Here is an 18,975-nt window from a genome sequence, read left to right as displayed (position 1 = left end):
AGCGCTTCTGGTGTCAACACAAACATTTACTTGAATGGCTGCGATCAGCTCTGCCAGCATTGCCCATTTTGTTCAGTTTGATTAGTGAGTCTGCTTGAAAAGGTGGGTCTTTATCCACTTCGATGCAGACTCTGGTGTAGTTGGGCTGTGACATGAAAGCCTGCAGACAAACCACAGGATTTTTTGATATATGATTTAAGCATGATTTCAAAGGCCAAACTGCTAAATCTATCTGCTGATCATGGGCTGGTTAGGAAGCAATCATCTGTATGTGTTGCAGTTCTCCAATAAAGTAACTATCCACCAGTAATATTATAGTACATAATACCTCATTTTGTCCCAATTCCACCTGTTCATCCTATTTCAGAAATGCTTTACAAGGTCATAGTCAAGTTTCAGTCTCGACAAACAGTGCTCTTTTTTAAATTTTATTTCTATGTGCTCGTCAGAGAAGATCAATAAAAAAAAATAAGGTGCAGTAATGTGATGCACTGATTGCTGTCATTCTCTAGAATCTGAATTTCCAACGTGTGTCCATGTAGCTCTGATGATGCCGGATGAAAGTCAATGGGGTAACCTGGGATTTCAGGTCTTGGTTCGTCGGTGTGAACATGTAACGGACCATAAGCCAAGAATGTAAAAGCCAAAAATGTATAATGTATTCCTTGGACAGACTAATTGAAAAGAACAATAGGTGCAAAAGCACCCTTTGACTGATTTTTTTTTTTACATGATTGTTTCTCTAGAGAGTGAATGCAGACTGAAGTTAATAGATATTAGAAATGAATACAAAACTCCCCCAAACACCATAAATGCCAAATGTGTACAAGACTTATTTGGCTTTTGTGTATGACTTGAGACAGATTTGACAGTTTAAAAAAGTTAAAATATATTTATTTTATGACATTTACGAATATTTGTTTTGCCAAACTTAGACTGACAAACCATGTAATTTCAAGGGTAATTAAATTGTAATTTCACATATTTGATTGAAAAGTGATTAGCATAAAAAAATACAGTTTGATGCCTATTTGATGCCATTGCTCCTCATTAATAATCATTAACTATTTTCTGGGTTTTTATCACAAGCTGAGATTTGAGCTCGTTTTAAGACAGAGTCTAACTACAAAACAGAATATTTAGTGTCAAACATTTCCTTGGATATACATGATGTCTCACATTAATATACCATGTTTCTGCATGGAACTACTGTATAATTTCACAAAAATTTGAATTACAGGGTTGAATGAACATGTCAAATTGATTCACTTGAATAATAATAGTAATCAAATAATATATATATTAATAATAACTATCAGTTGAGAACAGAAATATGTATAAAAATAGATCAAATACATATATTATCATGAGAAATTGAGATGAGATTCTCAGTTGGTGGTTTAGGTGAGAAATGACATGCGGATGCATACAGAACATGACAACTTTGCAAATGGAAAATCAATTATCACTTCTGTATAAAAAAATGATGTGATCATACACCAATCCATTGGTACAAATTGGAAAACACATCCTCTTGGGAACTGAGCAGAAATCCAGCTCACATGTATCCGCCTCATCAGGGTTTTAGTATTAAGGGGAAAGAGAGCTGGCTTGAGTCAGGTCCTGCCTTTGAAAAATCAAGGCAGGCTTGCATATGACTACAGAAGTGCCAGCGTGAAGCAAAACAGAGGCAAGCAAGGGCAGGAGAAAGACAAACAAACAACAAACAAAAATCCCTTCAGGAATCCAAATTATCAAGTGGGAATGCTGAGACTGGGCAGGAGGACTCAAGCTGTAGCACTTTCAGATTAATAGAGGTTATCTGGACGTGTATTTTGGGTTTTAGGGTGTGGTGGACCTGAAGTAGATGGTAGGTGAGGAGGGGGGGACTCAGTGGGCCCTTAGCCATCCATCACGGCCCTGTGTTTGACTCACCAAACGCCTGTAGTTGAGCTGCCTCTTCCATTATTCATGGCTACAGGAGGCCTGGACGAAGCAGAGCTTTTTATTTTAGCCGGGTTAATAATTCATGCCCTCTCATACAGCCACAGGAAAGTAGAAACAGAGGCACAGACAAGCAGGGGTCCAGGTGGCTAGTAGAACCTGTCAGAACCTCGACTCTTTTTTGATTTGGGAGTCAGCGGGGGTTGCTCCATGCTCATGGCCCTGCTGCCTCCCACAGAGAGCCAGCAAGGGACAGCCTGTGTATGCTAGAGGGCTCTGTACCCGAGCTTCCTGGTCAGTTAACATCATTCTGAGGAATAAATGGAGGGCTCTGCTGTGGATCAAGCTCAGGAAGTATTGTGTGACAGTTTCTTTTGAGAAAAGCCCCAGATTATTTAAATTACTCAAATTACTTGATAAGTCATGTATAAAAAAAACAAACCTGTCCTGCATAGTATCCAGCATAGAATAATAGATGACTTATATTTTCTTAAATTTAATATGCCAATCAAATCACAAGTTGTCAAAGTGTCACGGTGAAGTCCAAGTGAATTTGTAAGCAAACTGCTAGTCAGTTGCAAGCCTTTAAGGTCTCTGAACACTATTTAAATGACCTGGCACCTAAACATTTTACGTAACAGAATACATCCTTTTACTGCATAAACTTAAAAACTCATATTAAAGGTGTGTGGCTATTCAAAGTCTGCCAGTAGCCAGGAAAGAACTTGAGACCTAAAGGTTTATGGTTTAAGTCTTAAACAACTTTCAGCAGCATTCAGGTCCAACTCAAGTCTCAAGTCCTCATTTTTGTGGCACTAATTAATGTTTTTATAATGAAAATGTATCAAATAACTACATGTATGTGAAAGGGTAGCTGATAGTGACAAACACAAGAAAATATCACCTGACCCTACAATGCATTTTAGTATCTTTAAGCTCGTTGTTTTGTTTTTTTTAGCCTGCAACTTAACTGTTTGTTTCAGTCTCACAGCTCTCATCAAACCCTTTCCAACAGCATACAGCTGTTTTTTTTAACAAAACAGCATGAAAAACCCGCCACCTGCCCAGGACTAAACAGTTAACATACAAATTTAGCGACATGCTGGTGAACATTTAGCATTTAGCAGCTCTTCCGAAAGAGCTATTGGAGACAGCAAAACTCAAAATTGAACAGCTTTTTAATGTAGTTTTAACTTTTTATTTCTGTTTTTATTCCTTTAAAGAAATCTATTCCTTTCATTTTACATTACTGAAACTGTTTTCATTATATCATAGCACATTTTAGAATTTGTTGATGATAATTGCTCCCTAGTGTGAAACACTTTGTAACTTCAGTTTTGTAACATGCTCTATAAATAAAGATGTCTGAAAGATGTAAAGATAAGCAATCATTAGCTAACATGGTTACCACAACAACTTTATATGGTCATTTCACTTGTGTTTACTGCTTGTTCTGCTGCCCACAAGTAGCCAAAATATCAATAAATATTGTTTTTAAGTCTTACTGGAGTCCAAGTCTAAAGTCTACTGCTCTGGAAAATGCTATAGTTATATTGTTTATTTATTTTATATTAACGCTGAAAACGTTACTAATTTTTCTTAATATATTCTCAAACTGGATAAATAGAGGTGTGATTAAACTCCTCCATTGCAGTACATGTCTCATATATATTCCATAAATTCTTTATTCTCTGATGTCCAGCGATGGCTTTGTTGATTAAAAAAAAATGATGCTGTCGTTTCACCTCATGATGAAGTCACATCAATAAATCAGATGTCTTGACACCCTGCAGGCCCCCTCTTGGACAACTCCAGTTGTTCCCTCTTTCTCTGCATGTCCGGGAGCAGCTAGTTTTATAGTCCTGCTGGTAATGTCAGGAATTATAACCCTAGCTGCTCCCGCTATTCACTTCCTATCAATCAGAGGACAGACGGCAAAAGAACCACAGAGCCTTTGCACTTGACAGGTGTTATGATGCTCATTCAGAATGTGTTGAGGGGTGGTGATGGATAGCTGTCTGAGTTAGATTTCTTTTCCAGACACAATGAAAATATGCCTTCACTTTACTACACTTAAAATAAACAATATGTGTCCTGGCCTTAATATGCTGTATACAGACTTACAGTTTGTACTGGGATACTTGTCACTTTTCTGTGCCACAACTGTATATCAAAATGCTCAAAAGGTTTTGGGCCACAGTTTGCATGTATGTAGCTCCTGATTTACTATGGCAGTAACTTATTACACTCTGCAAATGAAGGACAGCTCATAGATGCAGTTGACCAGTGGGATAGTGAGAATAAATGATCTTGAATCCACAGCGTTTTCTACGACCACCGCCTGATGTAAAGTTTTTTACATTATAATTATGTTAAAATTAAAATATAGCAATCTGAAGAATTAATCCTATTATTAGGGCAACAGGAGACAAACAACCTTTATGGAAAATGAAGACGAGATGGATTTAATGGCACAAAATATACACAACTCCCTGCAACCGTTGGTGAACGGGTATTGGGGGTGCAGCAGGTGAAGTGGAGATTGGCAGCTTAAGTTTTAGTTGAATACTGAGGTGAATGTAAAATATGTTTTTTTTCCTACGGCAAACAAGCTATTGTCACTGAAATTGAACCAATTTGTGATTGTAGTTCTCAGCCTGCAGTATCAGTCAGAAACAGCGTGTAAATAAATTGATGTTTATAGTTAAAGGGCTGAAAGACGAAATTTAGTCGATAGCCTGAAAGGAGGAGTTAAATTATTCTATTGATAATTGATTTGTTTTTTTATAGTCCATTAAGACGTAGCTGGAGGCTGACACTGAATTTGCGAATTTAGATCAACATTAAAACCCGAAATAATAGATTTCAATAACTCAAAATTAAGAGATGCTTAGTTTTTTTTTTATTGCTCTATAAATTATAAGACTATGGGATAGACACACATGTGCACAACACACACATCTGCTTCAGTAGCTCTCCATCAAAAGTAGGGTATTAGTTTGTTTGTCAGTAGGTCTTTGAACCTGCAGCTGACCAGTCAAGTGTGGTATTTCATCCTGAAGCAGCTTAAGGATCAAGCCCTGAGGAACTGCCTTTCGTTCCCTTGATTCCCCTTTGTGTGTTTACTCACCGATAACCCTCCCAGTGACACCCACAGCATGGCATGCTAATTGCTTTGATAAGGTTTCTCTTGCTTCACACTTTTCTTTCTGCTGCCATATACATTTTTTAGATTTAGATTCTCTGTTGATTTTCTGTCTAAACTCTTTATCCCTTCTACTTATCCTTTATGAGATTAAATTCCCTTTATAAGCTGCTCATGCAGTTAAAAATGTGTTCCTCTCTGTATATTTTACTATGTTTTATATTTTCTTTTATAATTAGAAAGTAAAACTGAGCTCAACATGCGTAGAATAAATATTGTCTACATGACAAGTATCAGAACAACAATAATCAGTATAACTGTGGTTGTAAATGTATGTATTGGTTGATTATTGTACCAATGCAGTAGATCCAAAATGTTGCTGCCAGTAGAAATATGCCAGAGGCCATAACTAAAACTGTTTGCCTCTGATAATGTCATGACCAAATAACAAGGATTAACTCAGTATGTGAATGTATGTCTACAGCCTGCTGCTGCAAAAGTAGCAAGACCCAATAATTTCCATATGCTCCCTCACACCCATGATTCCTGAGGATTTTCACATGGAGGTGAAAATGAAATTGTGACTCCCCAAACAGCAAGCACTGTGTCTTCAGCTGCAGCTCTAATCAGCATAAAAATCACACTTCCACAAAATATTAGAATCGTATTGCTTGGAAGACTGATTGCGTGCGGTAAACCCCTCGCTGATTAACTGGTGAGACCTTGCTAACTGCTAATTGAATGACAGTAATGTGCAAATATTCACACAGGAACACCTGGGTTTATTTCTCTGTATATATGTGTGTGCGTGTGTGTGTGTGAGAGAGTGTGTTTTGTTCAGAGGGCAAGTCAAAAAGTTACTTGTGTTCTACTTTTAAAGGGCAAACCAACAAGGAACAACATTCACCTCCCAGAGTATTTTTAGCATTATGCTTAAAGTGAGAGTAGTACAAACTGCATCTTTCAATATTTTAGATTAATATTCATGAAAACATCTGAGAATACTTATACTAGCAGTATGCCATTCATGAATAATAATAATTCCCCTGTTTGCATGGAAATTATTGAGCATGATGTACATTGCATTACATCTGACTTCTAACTGCTCACTGTCTCTGTCACTGTCAAACTTTTTTTGTAGAACACCACAGATGTTTGAGTCACGAATGTGCCAGCTGGGAATACACACACCTTGAACCTGTCACACTTTTGACAAATATGCAATTGCTCGATGTGCGGCACCAAAACAAGTTAGTTTTAATGAGACAGAGTCACAATTTGAAGTGGAGCTGAAATGATAAATACCTCAATAAATTGGTTGATAGACAAAAAACTGAATGAGTCTATTGCAGTTATTAAAAGATAATGCTAACTAAGTCATCCTGAAGGGGCCATGAAGACATCCCAATCACATTCTAGTAGAAATGGCAGAATAGTCAGTATCAAGTAGCCAAGTATCACCAAATTCATGAGGATTCATTCCTGTTTGTACAATATATTATAGCAAACCATCCAATAGTTTAAATATTTCAGTCTGGACCAAAGGGCAGACTGACTATCATTGTCATCCCTCGATGGCTCCATGGCTAAAATCATCAGCAACAATTTTAACAATGAATAATTTTTCGCTATTTAATGACATTTTATAGGCCAAACCGTTAAGCAATTAATAGAGAAAATAATCTTTAGTTGCAGGCTTAATTTGAACAAAGTGATGCTTAACTTTAGAAATTACAGAGTATAGTACAGAGTAGCAATTGTTAGTACTATGTGTATAGACATTTGTCCATGTTTACAAAACCATAATACTTGAACCCTGGATTTTCTAAAGTGATTTTTTTTAATTTTATCTAGATTTTTTGTTGCTACACTTCTGCTTAGATAAACATGGCTCAACTATAATAAGTACAGTGGGTTTAATTATTTCACTCCTCTCTCAGTGGTATCTGTCAAATGTCAGATAGCACTGACTTTGAGTGTTACTACTAGTATTTGTCATCATTAGTCAAATCCCTTTTTATCCCCAGCTTCCATTCATGTCACTGACACAATTTTCTTCACATTTCTTTTTTCCCCCTTTCTAGGTCACACGATAGTCGTCTGTTTCCAGGATAACCTTGCTTGGAACCAGACGTTGTTTGTTTGACCAACACTGTAGGACATTTGGATACCATGTGTTTTAAGGACCGGTGGAAACCAGGGACCAACAAGGATAAATAATAATCACGGACATTCCACTGAACGAATGGAAGAAAAGGACCACGGAGCATTATAAGACTACATATCCAAAAAGAGTCCTGACTTTAGATCCAGTATCAACAGTAGCTGTCTCTGACCTCTACTGCCCACCAAATCTCTCTTTGTATTATAGTTTTATTCCTATGAACTAGAAGACTCAACCATGAAGATATTTATTGACTAAAAGACTGTGGATTACACCAGAAAAATATCACCCATAAAGCAAAACCATGTGATGTGAAACATTTGTGTTATTTTGCCACAAAGATCCCCAGGACTCTTGGATGCATATCTGTGTTGAAGATCTAGTGAGATCATAAGCATTTTCATTACTTTTAGCCTTATGCAGCAGATATATCTTCTCTTTTTTTGTTCATTTGAAACTATCAAGTGTTTGGCTTTCTTAAGTTTGTTAGGATGTCAAGTCTCCTTTTTTAAAGACAAAAGACGATGCCACAACAATAAAACCCAGAAAAAAATGTAATGATGTTTGACTACAAGTCACCAAGAGTCAACACAGCTGAGTTCTGCCAAAATGTTTTAATGGTATCTGTTGTTTTCAAAGCCTGGTGACTACCATTGATTACAAATGTCAATATTATCTTAATAAATCTAACTCAATGGATATCACTGTTAAGAAAAATCTGGGTTTTTACAGTCTGTGTTAATTCTCTTTGTATACCAGGCCAGTATCTGCTGAGACTAAATTAGCAGGTCAAGCAAATAATTTGACAAAGAGAGGAGGAGGAGGAGGAGGAAGAGGAGGAGGAGGAGGAAAGCTCACAGCTAGTCAATGCTGTGTTCATGATGGAACTGAAATGTGAAATTCAGCAAATGCAAAAATAGGCCATGTTCAAAAATACATAGGGAAAATCTCACCGCACTGTTTCTTAAAATGAACAGACTTCACAAAAAGCCATCTGAAATCTAGTCCAGGGAGAGACTGATAATTAGCTCTCACCCTAACACATCCCTAATCCTGTTTGATTCATTTCCAAAGCTAGGTGTTGTTGTCATCCAAGCCTACATTTCTTATGTTGAAATAATGCTACACATCACCAACTTTTGTTTTTGTCTGAATAATTTCCAGTAAGGCGTTGTCTGTTAGAAATCCCAAAAGGATTTTTAGGGCATGATATTAAAAGGTTACAGAAAATAAACCTTCCGAGGACAAAGACAGAAACCAAAGCACAGCAGAACAGGGTTTTTTAGCCCTAGAGGCCATGCTAACTATCTGAATCTGTGTACTCCAAGGAGATGTCCATCCATTTTGACATTTATATACTGTGGTTACAATCATCACTCATATCAACATGCCGCTCTATTCCCCTCTCAACAGGTTAGAGGCAGGCTGCTCTGAGGAGGCAGAAAATAGTCAAAGACATATTTATATTTCACCTGCATGTGTCATTTAGACCTTAGGGACAGGATCCCATGGTATATGCGATAATACAGCGCCCCCCACCTCTGTTGTGATAACAAGAGACATTTGTCGATTCTCTCTATAGCGGTCTTGTTTTTGACTCCAAGACAAACATCCACATACCATCTGTGTATGAACAATAATCAAATTCCAGAAATGTTTTGTTGTAACAAAACGACAAAAAGACAGTTGATACTAATCTTACACAAATTCACACTGAAGTAGAGAAAGCTTTAGTCAACTGTAAGGGTGTCTATACTCCAAACAAACCACCACTTTATGGGGAATTTCACATTTTGTAAGTCAATTTTCATCTGTAATTGAAACAGTGCATTCACCGCAGAACGCTCCTTATACTCAACATAATTAATTAAGCAAAAATGTAGATGCCTCGCTCCCAAAGATCAGACCCGAGGGACCGGCGCTGAAGGGGAGGAGTGCGAAGGGGTGCTATGGTTAGCAATCCAGGTTGCCTCTTGTTTGGTTAGAAATCATTAAATTACAGTAATGACTAATTTCTCATTCCTGCATGCAATTCGCTGGAGACCACCATGGATTTAATAAAGAGCTGGCGATGAATTACAAACAGCGAACGGCTGAGGAAAGGCTACGTGATTATACAGAGCAATTCAAAAGTGCATTAATAAAACAATACAGAAACATTGCTAAATCATTTGAGATAAAGGCTATTTGCATAATTCATTAAGATTAATCAGACCAGGCAATCCACCACAGTGCTCCAAGGAACAGCGAGAGAAGACATGAATCCAGTCCCCTGGAAAAACCCTTTCTATCTACAAACAATGATACAAATCTACCCTTGGATCAGAGAATTAACCCCTGTGCACTTTACAGCCCCTGCAGTGTTGAAACACAATCCTTCAATCATTCACCTTTATGTGGGCTAATATTCTATTAATAATGAAAGATCTTTTCATACCATAGCTCCTCTGGGTTTTGTTGCTCTGCCATAAAAGACCTTCACAAAAGTTGAATGGAAATGTATTCTGCATGTTTGGAAACCGCAGTGTGGATCTGAGGGCTGGCTGTTTGACAATTCTGTGTGCTGCTATTGACTTCGGTGTTTCATTCTCTGCAGTACAATGAGTCGGGCAGAATACACATACTGGAGATAAATCACCTGTTGTGTAGGCAGAGACCACCTGTAGCCACTGAAATCCTCATTCCAGTCATTTTCTCTGTCATTATAAGCTCTCACTGATGTTGTTTAAAGGAGTTCAACATTTTGCTAACATATTTAGTTTCTTGCTGAATTAGAGGAGAACACTGATTGTTTTTCTTAGACATCACCACTCATACCACCTAGACATTCTTTACTTCAGTAGTTTGTTCAGTCACTTGCTGGTTGAAACTGCTACATTCAGTTCAGTACAAAACTGACATATACAAGCACAGTTTATAAGGTCAGTAGTTCAACACCCAACTATTCAGGCAGAGTCGTCGCAACATGATTGTTTCTGTGGCTTTTGTGGTCCCACAGCAGAGTCGTCTGTACAGTAAATATGACGCTACAGCCAGCAGCTTGTTAGCTTAGTTTAGCACAAAAACTGGAAACATGTAGCTTGGTTCTTTCCTACTGTAACAAAATATGCTTACCAGCACCCTTAAAGCTAATTAACACATTATATATATTATTATAATGTTTTTTTAATCAGAATAAAACAGGGGAAAAAAGTGTAAAATGTTGTTTTACAAGGGATTAGGTTCCAGGTTATTTCTTGGCTGGGTGCAGTGACTTCTTGCAGTTTACGCTGGTTCCCTGACTATAGCTCACTGCTAATCACCAAGAAATAGTCTGGTATCTAAGTCTTTGTGCTAAGCTAAGCTAATTGGCTGCTGTTGGCAGCTCTAACTCTCTGCAAGAAAGTAAATAAATGTATTTCTGAAGATGCCAAACTATTAACATGTTATATCTGTGCTGAGTTTTTTTTTAACATTACAATTTTCTTATCCTATCCTATTTTCCCCAAATGTTGTATTTAGTAAGAAAAATACCTCAAAAACTGCATTTAAGTCATTCTGCACATTAAACTTCTCCAGTGTAACTCCTACTAATAAAATAATTTGAGGTGGGTTAGTTTAGGTCATTAGCTTACAGCTGGTTTCATTGCAGGTTTTACAGACTGATGCCTCTGAAGCTGTTGATTAAAATCCTCCCACATTCCCTCCCTGGAATAAATTCCCTGGTCAGGCATCTGAAGTAGAAAATATTAGTAAATTGGCATTTTCTAGCTCAGGTCAGGGAGGAGCACACATCTTACTGGAAGTGGATGACATGACTCACCAATCCTATTTTTAATGGAAGGCCGATATGAGAGCAATATTTCACTATCTCAGAGTTGCAGCTTTCTATTTGTAGTATTTCACTTTTTTTGTTTAGAAACATCTAAAATTATCTAAGAATTAGAAGACCCAAATCTAAATTGAAGAGCACTAAACCAATTTGTTTTTGGGGTCTTATCTAAACAAAAGATAGTAGTCAAAGATTGGAGACAATTTTCCTTCTCCTAAAGAAAAAAAAAGAAACAAAACACAATGCACATTTTGATCTAAATCAAGAAGGGTCTTGCACTTAAGAAGTGTGTACACCGAAAACAAAGCTCTCAGTTACACAAACACCATCTGCTGGGTTTGCCAGGGCTTTATCTTGACAGGATGAATTAGTTTGAAAAACTGTCAGATACACCAAGCGAAATTAGATTTTCTTATTTCATAATGAAAGCTGACAGACAGTAATGAAAAAACACTCCATCTTCAAACATCCAAGATGAACTGTAAAAGTCTAGCTGGAAAAACGTTCCTGCTTTTTTAAAATCCAATTGCGTTATTTTCTCTTTTCAATATCTTGGGTATTTTTCACCCCTAAATTGGATGTTCTAATTCAGTTTGGGTCGGAGTTTGATGTTATTTCTGACGGCTGTTTGTGTTATTCTCGTCATCCGTAAGCAGTTTATTTTGAAGTGAGTTGTGCCTCTCTCTCTCTCTCTCTGCATGCGCTGCTGTGACCTGAGGCATAATGGGATTATCCTGCTCAAGGCAAGACGTAGATGCCTTGAATTCTAATATCAAAGTATTCCTCGCTGTACCTGACACCTCCTCCTCTCTGTGTTTCTCATGCCTGACTGGACTGGGAGGCGATTAGACCATGAATCACGACACAGCCTGCAAGCTGCTTCGTCAAGTCATTCACACATCCTGTTGAGGCTTCCTATCCAAAGTTGTATTTTTTTTCTTCTTTTTTTCTGGCTATTTACGAAAGCACACACTGTACCTTCACATACACTAACAAGTTTTGTGTGAAGCAAGTGTCAGCTAATTATACTAGACTTTTCTGTAGCACAAAATCTGACTGACCTGCCCTGCTCAGTCAGTCTGAGGCTGTGCGGTATCCAATAGGCGCCCATGTCCAAGTATGGTGTTGACAAGACATTAGTGCTGGCCAGTGCATTTGCTCTCACCCCTCATCAGAGAAACTCTCAGCTCCCACACTGCATTATCACAATGCCCTCGGGTCAGTGAAAAGGCCTGCTGTAATTTGAAAAGGAAATTATCTTTTGTGGAACTTACTCAAACAGACCTAAAAGTGGGGGGAGAAAAAGAGGGAAAGGGGTGAGTGGGTGTCTATTGGCAAGGGGAGTTGATAGAAAGGTGAAAAGTACTACTCCTCTCTTGGCAACCTGTGAACAGGTTAATGGGAGTGAGGTCTGCAATGAGCTGATATCTATCTGGATGGGCAGAGAGAGAGAGGCAGAGACACACAAAATGACATTCTGATGGATTTCTAACTGCCTTTTTTCTCCTTGGCCCCACTTTGTGGCACGTAACTGGATTTATTTATTTATTTGCCTCATTTCTTGACACCGTAAATAGCATTCATTTCATGCTAATAGTCAGGTTACACTACACCAGGAACAGGGCCAGCCCCAGTGCGACATTTGATGATTGAAGGGACTAGTAGAAGTAGGTGGGGCCAATGGACTGTCATTCTGCTGAAAAGGGATCCTCCATTATGTTTATGATGTGCAAATGTCCCTCGTTACTTTTAGATGCAGCTGAATAGCTTGTTTTTTCAGCCGCACGATTGTTCCACCACTTTGGTTCAGCGTGAAATATGTTTGACATGTTTGTTTTTTAGACGAATGTCTGACAACTATTGAATGGATTGCCAGGACTTTTGGTAATCACCTTCATTGTTCACCAGTTGAATAGTAAACTTTGTTCCCCTTTTCACGCATCATCGGGTCAGAATCTAAATTTACATTTATTCATTTAGCTTACGCTTTTATGCAAAGCGACTTACAATTGCTATACATATCAGAGGTCGCACGCCTCTGGAGCAACTAGGGGTTAAGTGTCTTGCTCAGGGACCCGATGGTGAATGGTGGATGTCTCACAGTGGGAATTTAACCCAGGTCTCCCACACACCAAAGGCAAGCATCTTGTCTATGCGCCACCACCACCCCAAATTTGTCAATTACTTTGGTGTATGATCAAATACCTGCTAAACTAATGACTTTGTGTTTATTGCTAATTAGCAAATATTAACATGCTAACACGCTCAACTAAGATGGTGAACGTGGTAAACATTACATCTGCTCTAGAGATCAGCATGTTAGCACACTGATGTTTTGTGAATTACACTGAAATGCTAAATATGAAATGGTGGCAGTGGAAAATCAAAGAATTCAGTTTGGCAGTGTATTTCTATAACAGTTCTATCTTGATAGACACATGACAAAGCACTCATAACATCTCACAATCACTCAGGTGGAAATCAAACCCTTTAACTCAGTATAAGCTGTAGCTGAAAGTGGGAATATGGGAATTCCTTGAATTTGATGCCATTTGCAAAAAGCTTTTTAAGACAGTTTTTTTAAAAGCTGAGATGAGAGATTAAACTCTAAAATGTTAAAAACTAGAAGAGGAGGTCCGCAAAAGTTGTGACTTTGTTGAAAATGTTTATTTCAGTTGTATCTTGGTTGAGATTTAGGTTTGGTTTTCATCACGTTGGGAGCGACTGAAGTTCACGTACCGCCCTGTTACAGCCATATGGAAGTGCCCAGGTGGACCTTGGTGATTAATACAAAATGATTTATCAAAGTAAATAGCTTGAGCTGCTCACTCTCCACTCTGAGCCAAAGAGTGATTTAAGATCTATGGCCCATGAGGTACAGGGGAACTTCCTGCAACAGATGTTCCTGACTAATTATCTATTGTAGCACAGATCCCATAATCCCTCAGTTCCTCTGTTGTCTTCCGGTGGGAGCCTGGTCATCCCTGTTTCATATCCTTGGCTTGGTCTCCACTTACCTGGGGCAGTCCTCTCCATCTGTGAAGGAAACTGGAAAGACACACAGACTAGCCCACCATACAACACCATACACACACCTTTTAGCTGTCATTTTCAAGTGCAAACACCCTTCTATCTTGCTGCTTAAGCGCAGTGGGAGAGGAGTTATATAAAGTGCAACAGTCTACAGCTATTATGTTTAAGTGTGCTTTGCAAAAAACAGCTGTGGCGTGGTGCACTGGACTTTGATGAAGGCATGTGGTTATTTATGGAAACAGACCTTTGAACATCTTTTCTAGTTAGGCTTTTCAAAGCCTATTCATTCTAGTTATTCATTCAGATTCATTTTATGCATCAAATTCAACAAGTAGAATAAATTCAATGAGAGTGAAAAAGCATAAAACTGAAAAAAATAATTCTTATGTTTGTGAACCATGCGACCGTTTGTGACTTAATTCTGCACTTTGCAGAGTTAATACTGTGTGAATCCCTTTTGAAAAAAGTTTAGCATCTGAGACAAAAAATGGGTTTTCTGCTCTTAAGGCCGTTCTCTAAGATGAGCATGTTGGCACATTCATTCCTGATGAATAATTCAACAAAAGAGCGTTTACACAGAGAGCAAATTGAAACAGTTTGCACACTTTCATACACAGCCTGAATATTTCAGTAAAGTAGGGTCAGAGAAAAAATGGCAGGTTTAGCTACATGACATGAAACGTCAGACTCTGTCTGGTTCTGTCAGCTGTCTAAAGCTCTCCAGCATCTTCCACTTGGACTAATGGACTAGCTAGTTGAGAAAACCCTTTCTGTACACAGAGAGAACTCCAGCTGCACCTTAGACAACCCAGGCCAGAGCAAAGCAAAGCTAGAATGGATTAAGATATGCTTGGCTGCATTTCGCAGTCTTGTCAATGTGGTCTGTGGCTGTGGGCTGGCACAGATCGAGACGCAGGAAGGTCATCGCCGCTGGGGAACGGAGGCAGGGAAAATATTGTCCTGACAAGATGTAGAGTGACTTTTGCAACCCCAGGCTTGTGTTTCAGATTAAACCATGTTGGCTGATAGAAGAGGTGAAGTCAAAGGGGATCTTGAAGGGTGTTGATGCCGCCACCTTTGAATTTGCAGTCCCCTCCTCTAAATCAGTTTACATAACAATTTCGGAAGTTGCATGATGAAAGATTGTTAAATTTCCTGCCAATCTTACATGATTTTCACCCCTGGACCCATAGGGCACATGTTATTCTGTTCATAAGTTAGTAATGATTTACACCACTGCATTTCAACAAAAATGTACTGTACAGTAACTTTCTATTAGGCATGGTCTGTTTTTCATACCACAATATACTCACTAATTCTCATGGTATTTCTTTCACATATTAAACACACACACACACCCCGGAGACTTACCCTTACCCTAATGACTACTTGACTAAAAGTAATCCTTACCCTAACCTTAAACCAAATCTCCATCCTAAAATAGGGGATTTTAGTAAAGTAACTAAATTTCAACAGAAAGCTACATGAAAAACAGCTGCAGGAATCCGACACACTACTCTCGTTAGTTAGTGAGCTTCAAATTAGGCTTACCGTTCAGTTTGTCTTGACTGTCCCTCAGGATTACAACGTTAGTCCAACATCGCCGAGCCTGCTAGCCACATTAGCCACGCAATATGCTAACACCAAGTTAGCTAACCTTTCAAATGAACAGTAAAACAACACAAAATACGGCAACACTTACAGCTTCCAAGTTTGAAGTCGGGTCACGTACAGCCCATGGCAATCCATCCTTGAACCATTACAGAGCTTGTTGCGGTTGTGGAACTTTTGAAGCACTCATTTATTAATTTAACAAGCCCTGAAGTGTACAGTATAAACACTGCGGTTGTTGCGGTGATTGCCGTCCCCCGTGGTAGGCTTGATCAATTTTGCGGTTAACGCGACAGTCTTATGTGTTAGTCCATCTCTCATACTACACAATTGTTCCTATTGAAGATGTAAAACATTAAAAAGGGTCACAAATATATAGTTAAATTTTTAAAATGTAGTTTACTGAAATAGCAGGGCACTGTAGTTTTTAGCCAACGTCACTCAAACAGGAGTTAATAGTGCATTTGTTGTTGACTATTTTCAGCTGTGGATTAATATGTTTGAGGCTCTAGTGAGTATTTGGAGCTGTAGTGTGGTTTATGAATAAATTGTCTTTCTAATAAGGGAACATGTCACCCAGTGCAACAATGTAGCTAACTGACATGTTTTTAATATTTTTCTTTGGACAACAATGGAGTTCTATGGCACAGAAAAACACACAATGTCAGACTTTGGCTACACAGGGAATCCTTGGTAGTAGGATCAATGCATTGTTGGTTTGGCTCTTTTCATAGAAATTGTTGACAACGATAAAATAAAATACTACTAGCCTTGTACTTACATACATTTGACAAGCATTGCTATCCCAGGGGATATCGTGTCTAAAATTGCAAAACTGATTTGAAAGTGTTATTGTTATTAGAACGTTCCAAGCCTGAAGATCTGTGTGCATGCTGTACTTAAGGAACTACTTTGTAGAACACACAGACTTGTGAATCAGATTTCGAAAAAAATCTCAAACATCTCAAATCATGAATTTAAAATATGCAGATACATTATAGATAGACTGATAATAGAACAATGGTTTGTTGCTTAAGGGAATGCTTTTTATCTGAGTAATGTTTTATGCTCCTCGCTGGTTCACCTCAGCTTGTTTTTTTCCTTTAATGCTCATTAGAACTGCCTGTTTCCGAACAGTCATGCAGGTCTTCGTGTTTATTTCTCAGTGCATTGGCATATTAGGTGCCGTACTGGCATGGTCCAGAAAGGCCTTAGCAGCACTCTCCATTATTTTGGCTGATTCAGGGTTGTTAGCCATTTTTAATTTCCCATTAGAACCACAATTTTTTTGTTCTTTTTCTCTCAGGTAACCCATTAATTTGCTGTGATGCATATGAGATGGTAGGTGAGGGCCTCTTGCCAAGAGTTGGTTAGCATTTTGTGCATAGAAGAAATACAGAGTGGAGCAGATGGTTACATTAGGGACTGATGATACTGACACAATATAGCGTGTGAATATGTCTATGTGTTTGTGTGTGGGTATGAATAAATTACATACACTCAAAGTGTGTGTATTATATTAGAATATTAGTGAGTGATGGTGTGTGTAGATGCCACATTTAATGCCTTTGCTGTATCTGCATGTGTGTACGGCATGGTCCTGCACATTCAGGTTGATGTTTGTGAATATACGCGGTTACGAATTCACTATTGTCTCCACAGGTTAGGAGTGAATTTACACAACTATAGAGAATGAAAAAAATCAAACACTGAGGGATGCATCAAATCTGCCAATGTTTGGTCCACAAAGAAGAGGAATGCTTGCTCATGTAGATGGCACATTTTTGCCTATAGTGTCAGAACAAGTGAGGCCTAACAGAAGGCTTGGTTGGCCCCACACTGCAGGACTTCACTTTCATTAAACTCCATGTGAGTCTCAGCACACTTGTCTTTGTTCAGCCCCTTCTCAGCACAGTACCACCATTTTTCACTTTGTTGTATACAGTTGGAGTGCCACGACATGACTCAGCTTTATAAAGGTACTGTGGGGTGAGGATTTAATTATGTGATTTAGTCCCACAGTGGTGGAAATAAGCAAAAACAAACATCATCACTTCAGCTCATGTGAGCTATAATACAAACTGTCACATGGATTTAGGGGCCGCAACTAATGATTTTCTTATTTATCTTTTGATATATTGTTATCAGTGAATAAAAAATTAATTGTTAAGCTTATAAAATGTCCATCAAATTATCCAGACTTGCTTGTGCTATCAGTTAGAAGGCGTACATTTGATTGACACACGTCCTTGAGGGCAGATATTAATACTTTTTTAAATGAACCTGCCAATGGCGCAACAAATTGGCTGATATTCAAGTCTTTGAATAAGAATTTTATTAAAATTAATAAATACATAGCTAGACAGATCAATATGCAAAAAGACAGATCAAGTAGGTGACTGATGATTGATTGACAGACTATGTTGTGCTGATTGTAAATTTGGCAGTGTAGAAAAGCCTCTGCTAGTATTTAGACAACAGAAAGAAGTAAAATAACTCATCATGTTAATATTAGTGAATCAGAAAACAAAATGTCACATTGAAATCATGTCAGGCTTCTGTAGACACCTAATTTTTAAAATCAACACATCAATTGTTAGATGAATACATTGACTAATAGAAAAATGGCCAAAATGTGCAAACTATTTTACTGGTCAAATACTACAGCTTACATTCACTGGCTGTTCTGTACATTTCTTCATGCTTTTGGTATTCTGAAAATTACAACCTATCTCTAAAAAATGTTAAAAAGACACCTGAGGCAAAATAACTTTTTTGTGTGCTCCAGTCAAAATATTTCAAGTGTAAAAGCTTGGATGTCGGTGGTAAAAGTATTCCCAATGATAAAGGTTGATTGTTTGGCATTAGGTTTACATCTATCACACAAAGCATTAAAATATATATATTTGTAATGTGCAGCCTTGTCACGGATGGCAAAAGTATGTGACATGAAAATATTAATCAGCGGGAAGATGAAAAGAAGCAAAGGAGCCCTCATGGAAGAACCTCTGAGGTGCTGGAGACATTGCAATTATAGAAACTATTGACTTGTGTTTCCCAAGGTATGATCAATTGCTATGAAATAATGACATCTCTGTTGTTTTGACCCATTCACAGTGAAGGCAATTTATTTTGTGTGACAGGAGACTTGCAAGGGACAACTCAGCTGATGTGTGCCAGAGATCAGGGAGAGGAGAGCTTTCAGCTGGAAAGACAGAGCAGAGGAAGGTCATTATTTTTTACGTCAGCCTCTTTCAGGATGTGCCC

General features: G+C 38.2%; 1 protein-coding gene across 3 annotated transcripts in view; it reads left to right on the top strand.

Annotated features, from left to right (window-relative positions):
• The window catches only part of tafa3a (TAFA chemokine like family member 3a), a 110,315-nt gene extending 102,361 nt beyond the window's left edge, over positions 1-7,954 (top strand). For all 3 annotated transcript variants that reach the window (XM_046075953.1, XM_046075954.1, XM_046075955.1), the window contains one exon: positions 7,174-7,954. In XM_046075953.1, coding sequence (XP_045931909.1) covers positions 7,174-7,185 — 12 coding nt within the window. In that variant the 3' untranslated portion in view covers positions 7,186-7,954. The remainder of the gene's footprint in view (positions 1-7,173) is intronic.
• The last annotated feature ends 11,021 nt before the right edge of the window (positions 7,955-18,975 follow it).

Source organism: Micropterus dolomieu, linkage group LG18 (genome assembly GCF_021292245.1).
Source record: "Micropterus dolomieu isolate WLL.071019.BEF.003 ecotype Adirondacks linkage group LG18, ASM2129224v1, whole genome shotgun sequence".
NCBI classification, from domain to species: Eukaryota; Metazoa; Chordata; class Actinopteri; order Centrarchiformes; family Centrarchidae; genus Micropterus; species Micropterus dolomieu.
The sequence above is the reverse complement of the archived record's forward strand: the minus strand, read 5'-3'. Positions and strand labels throughout refer to the sequence as shown.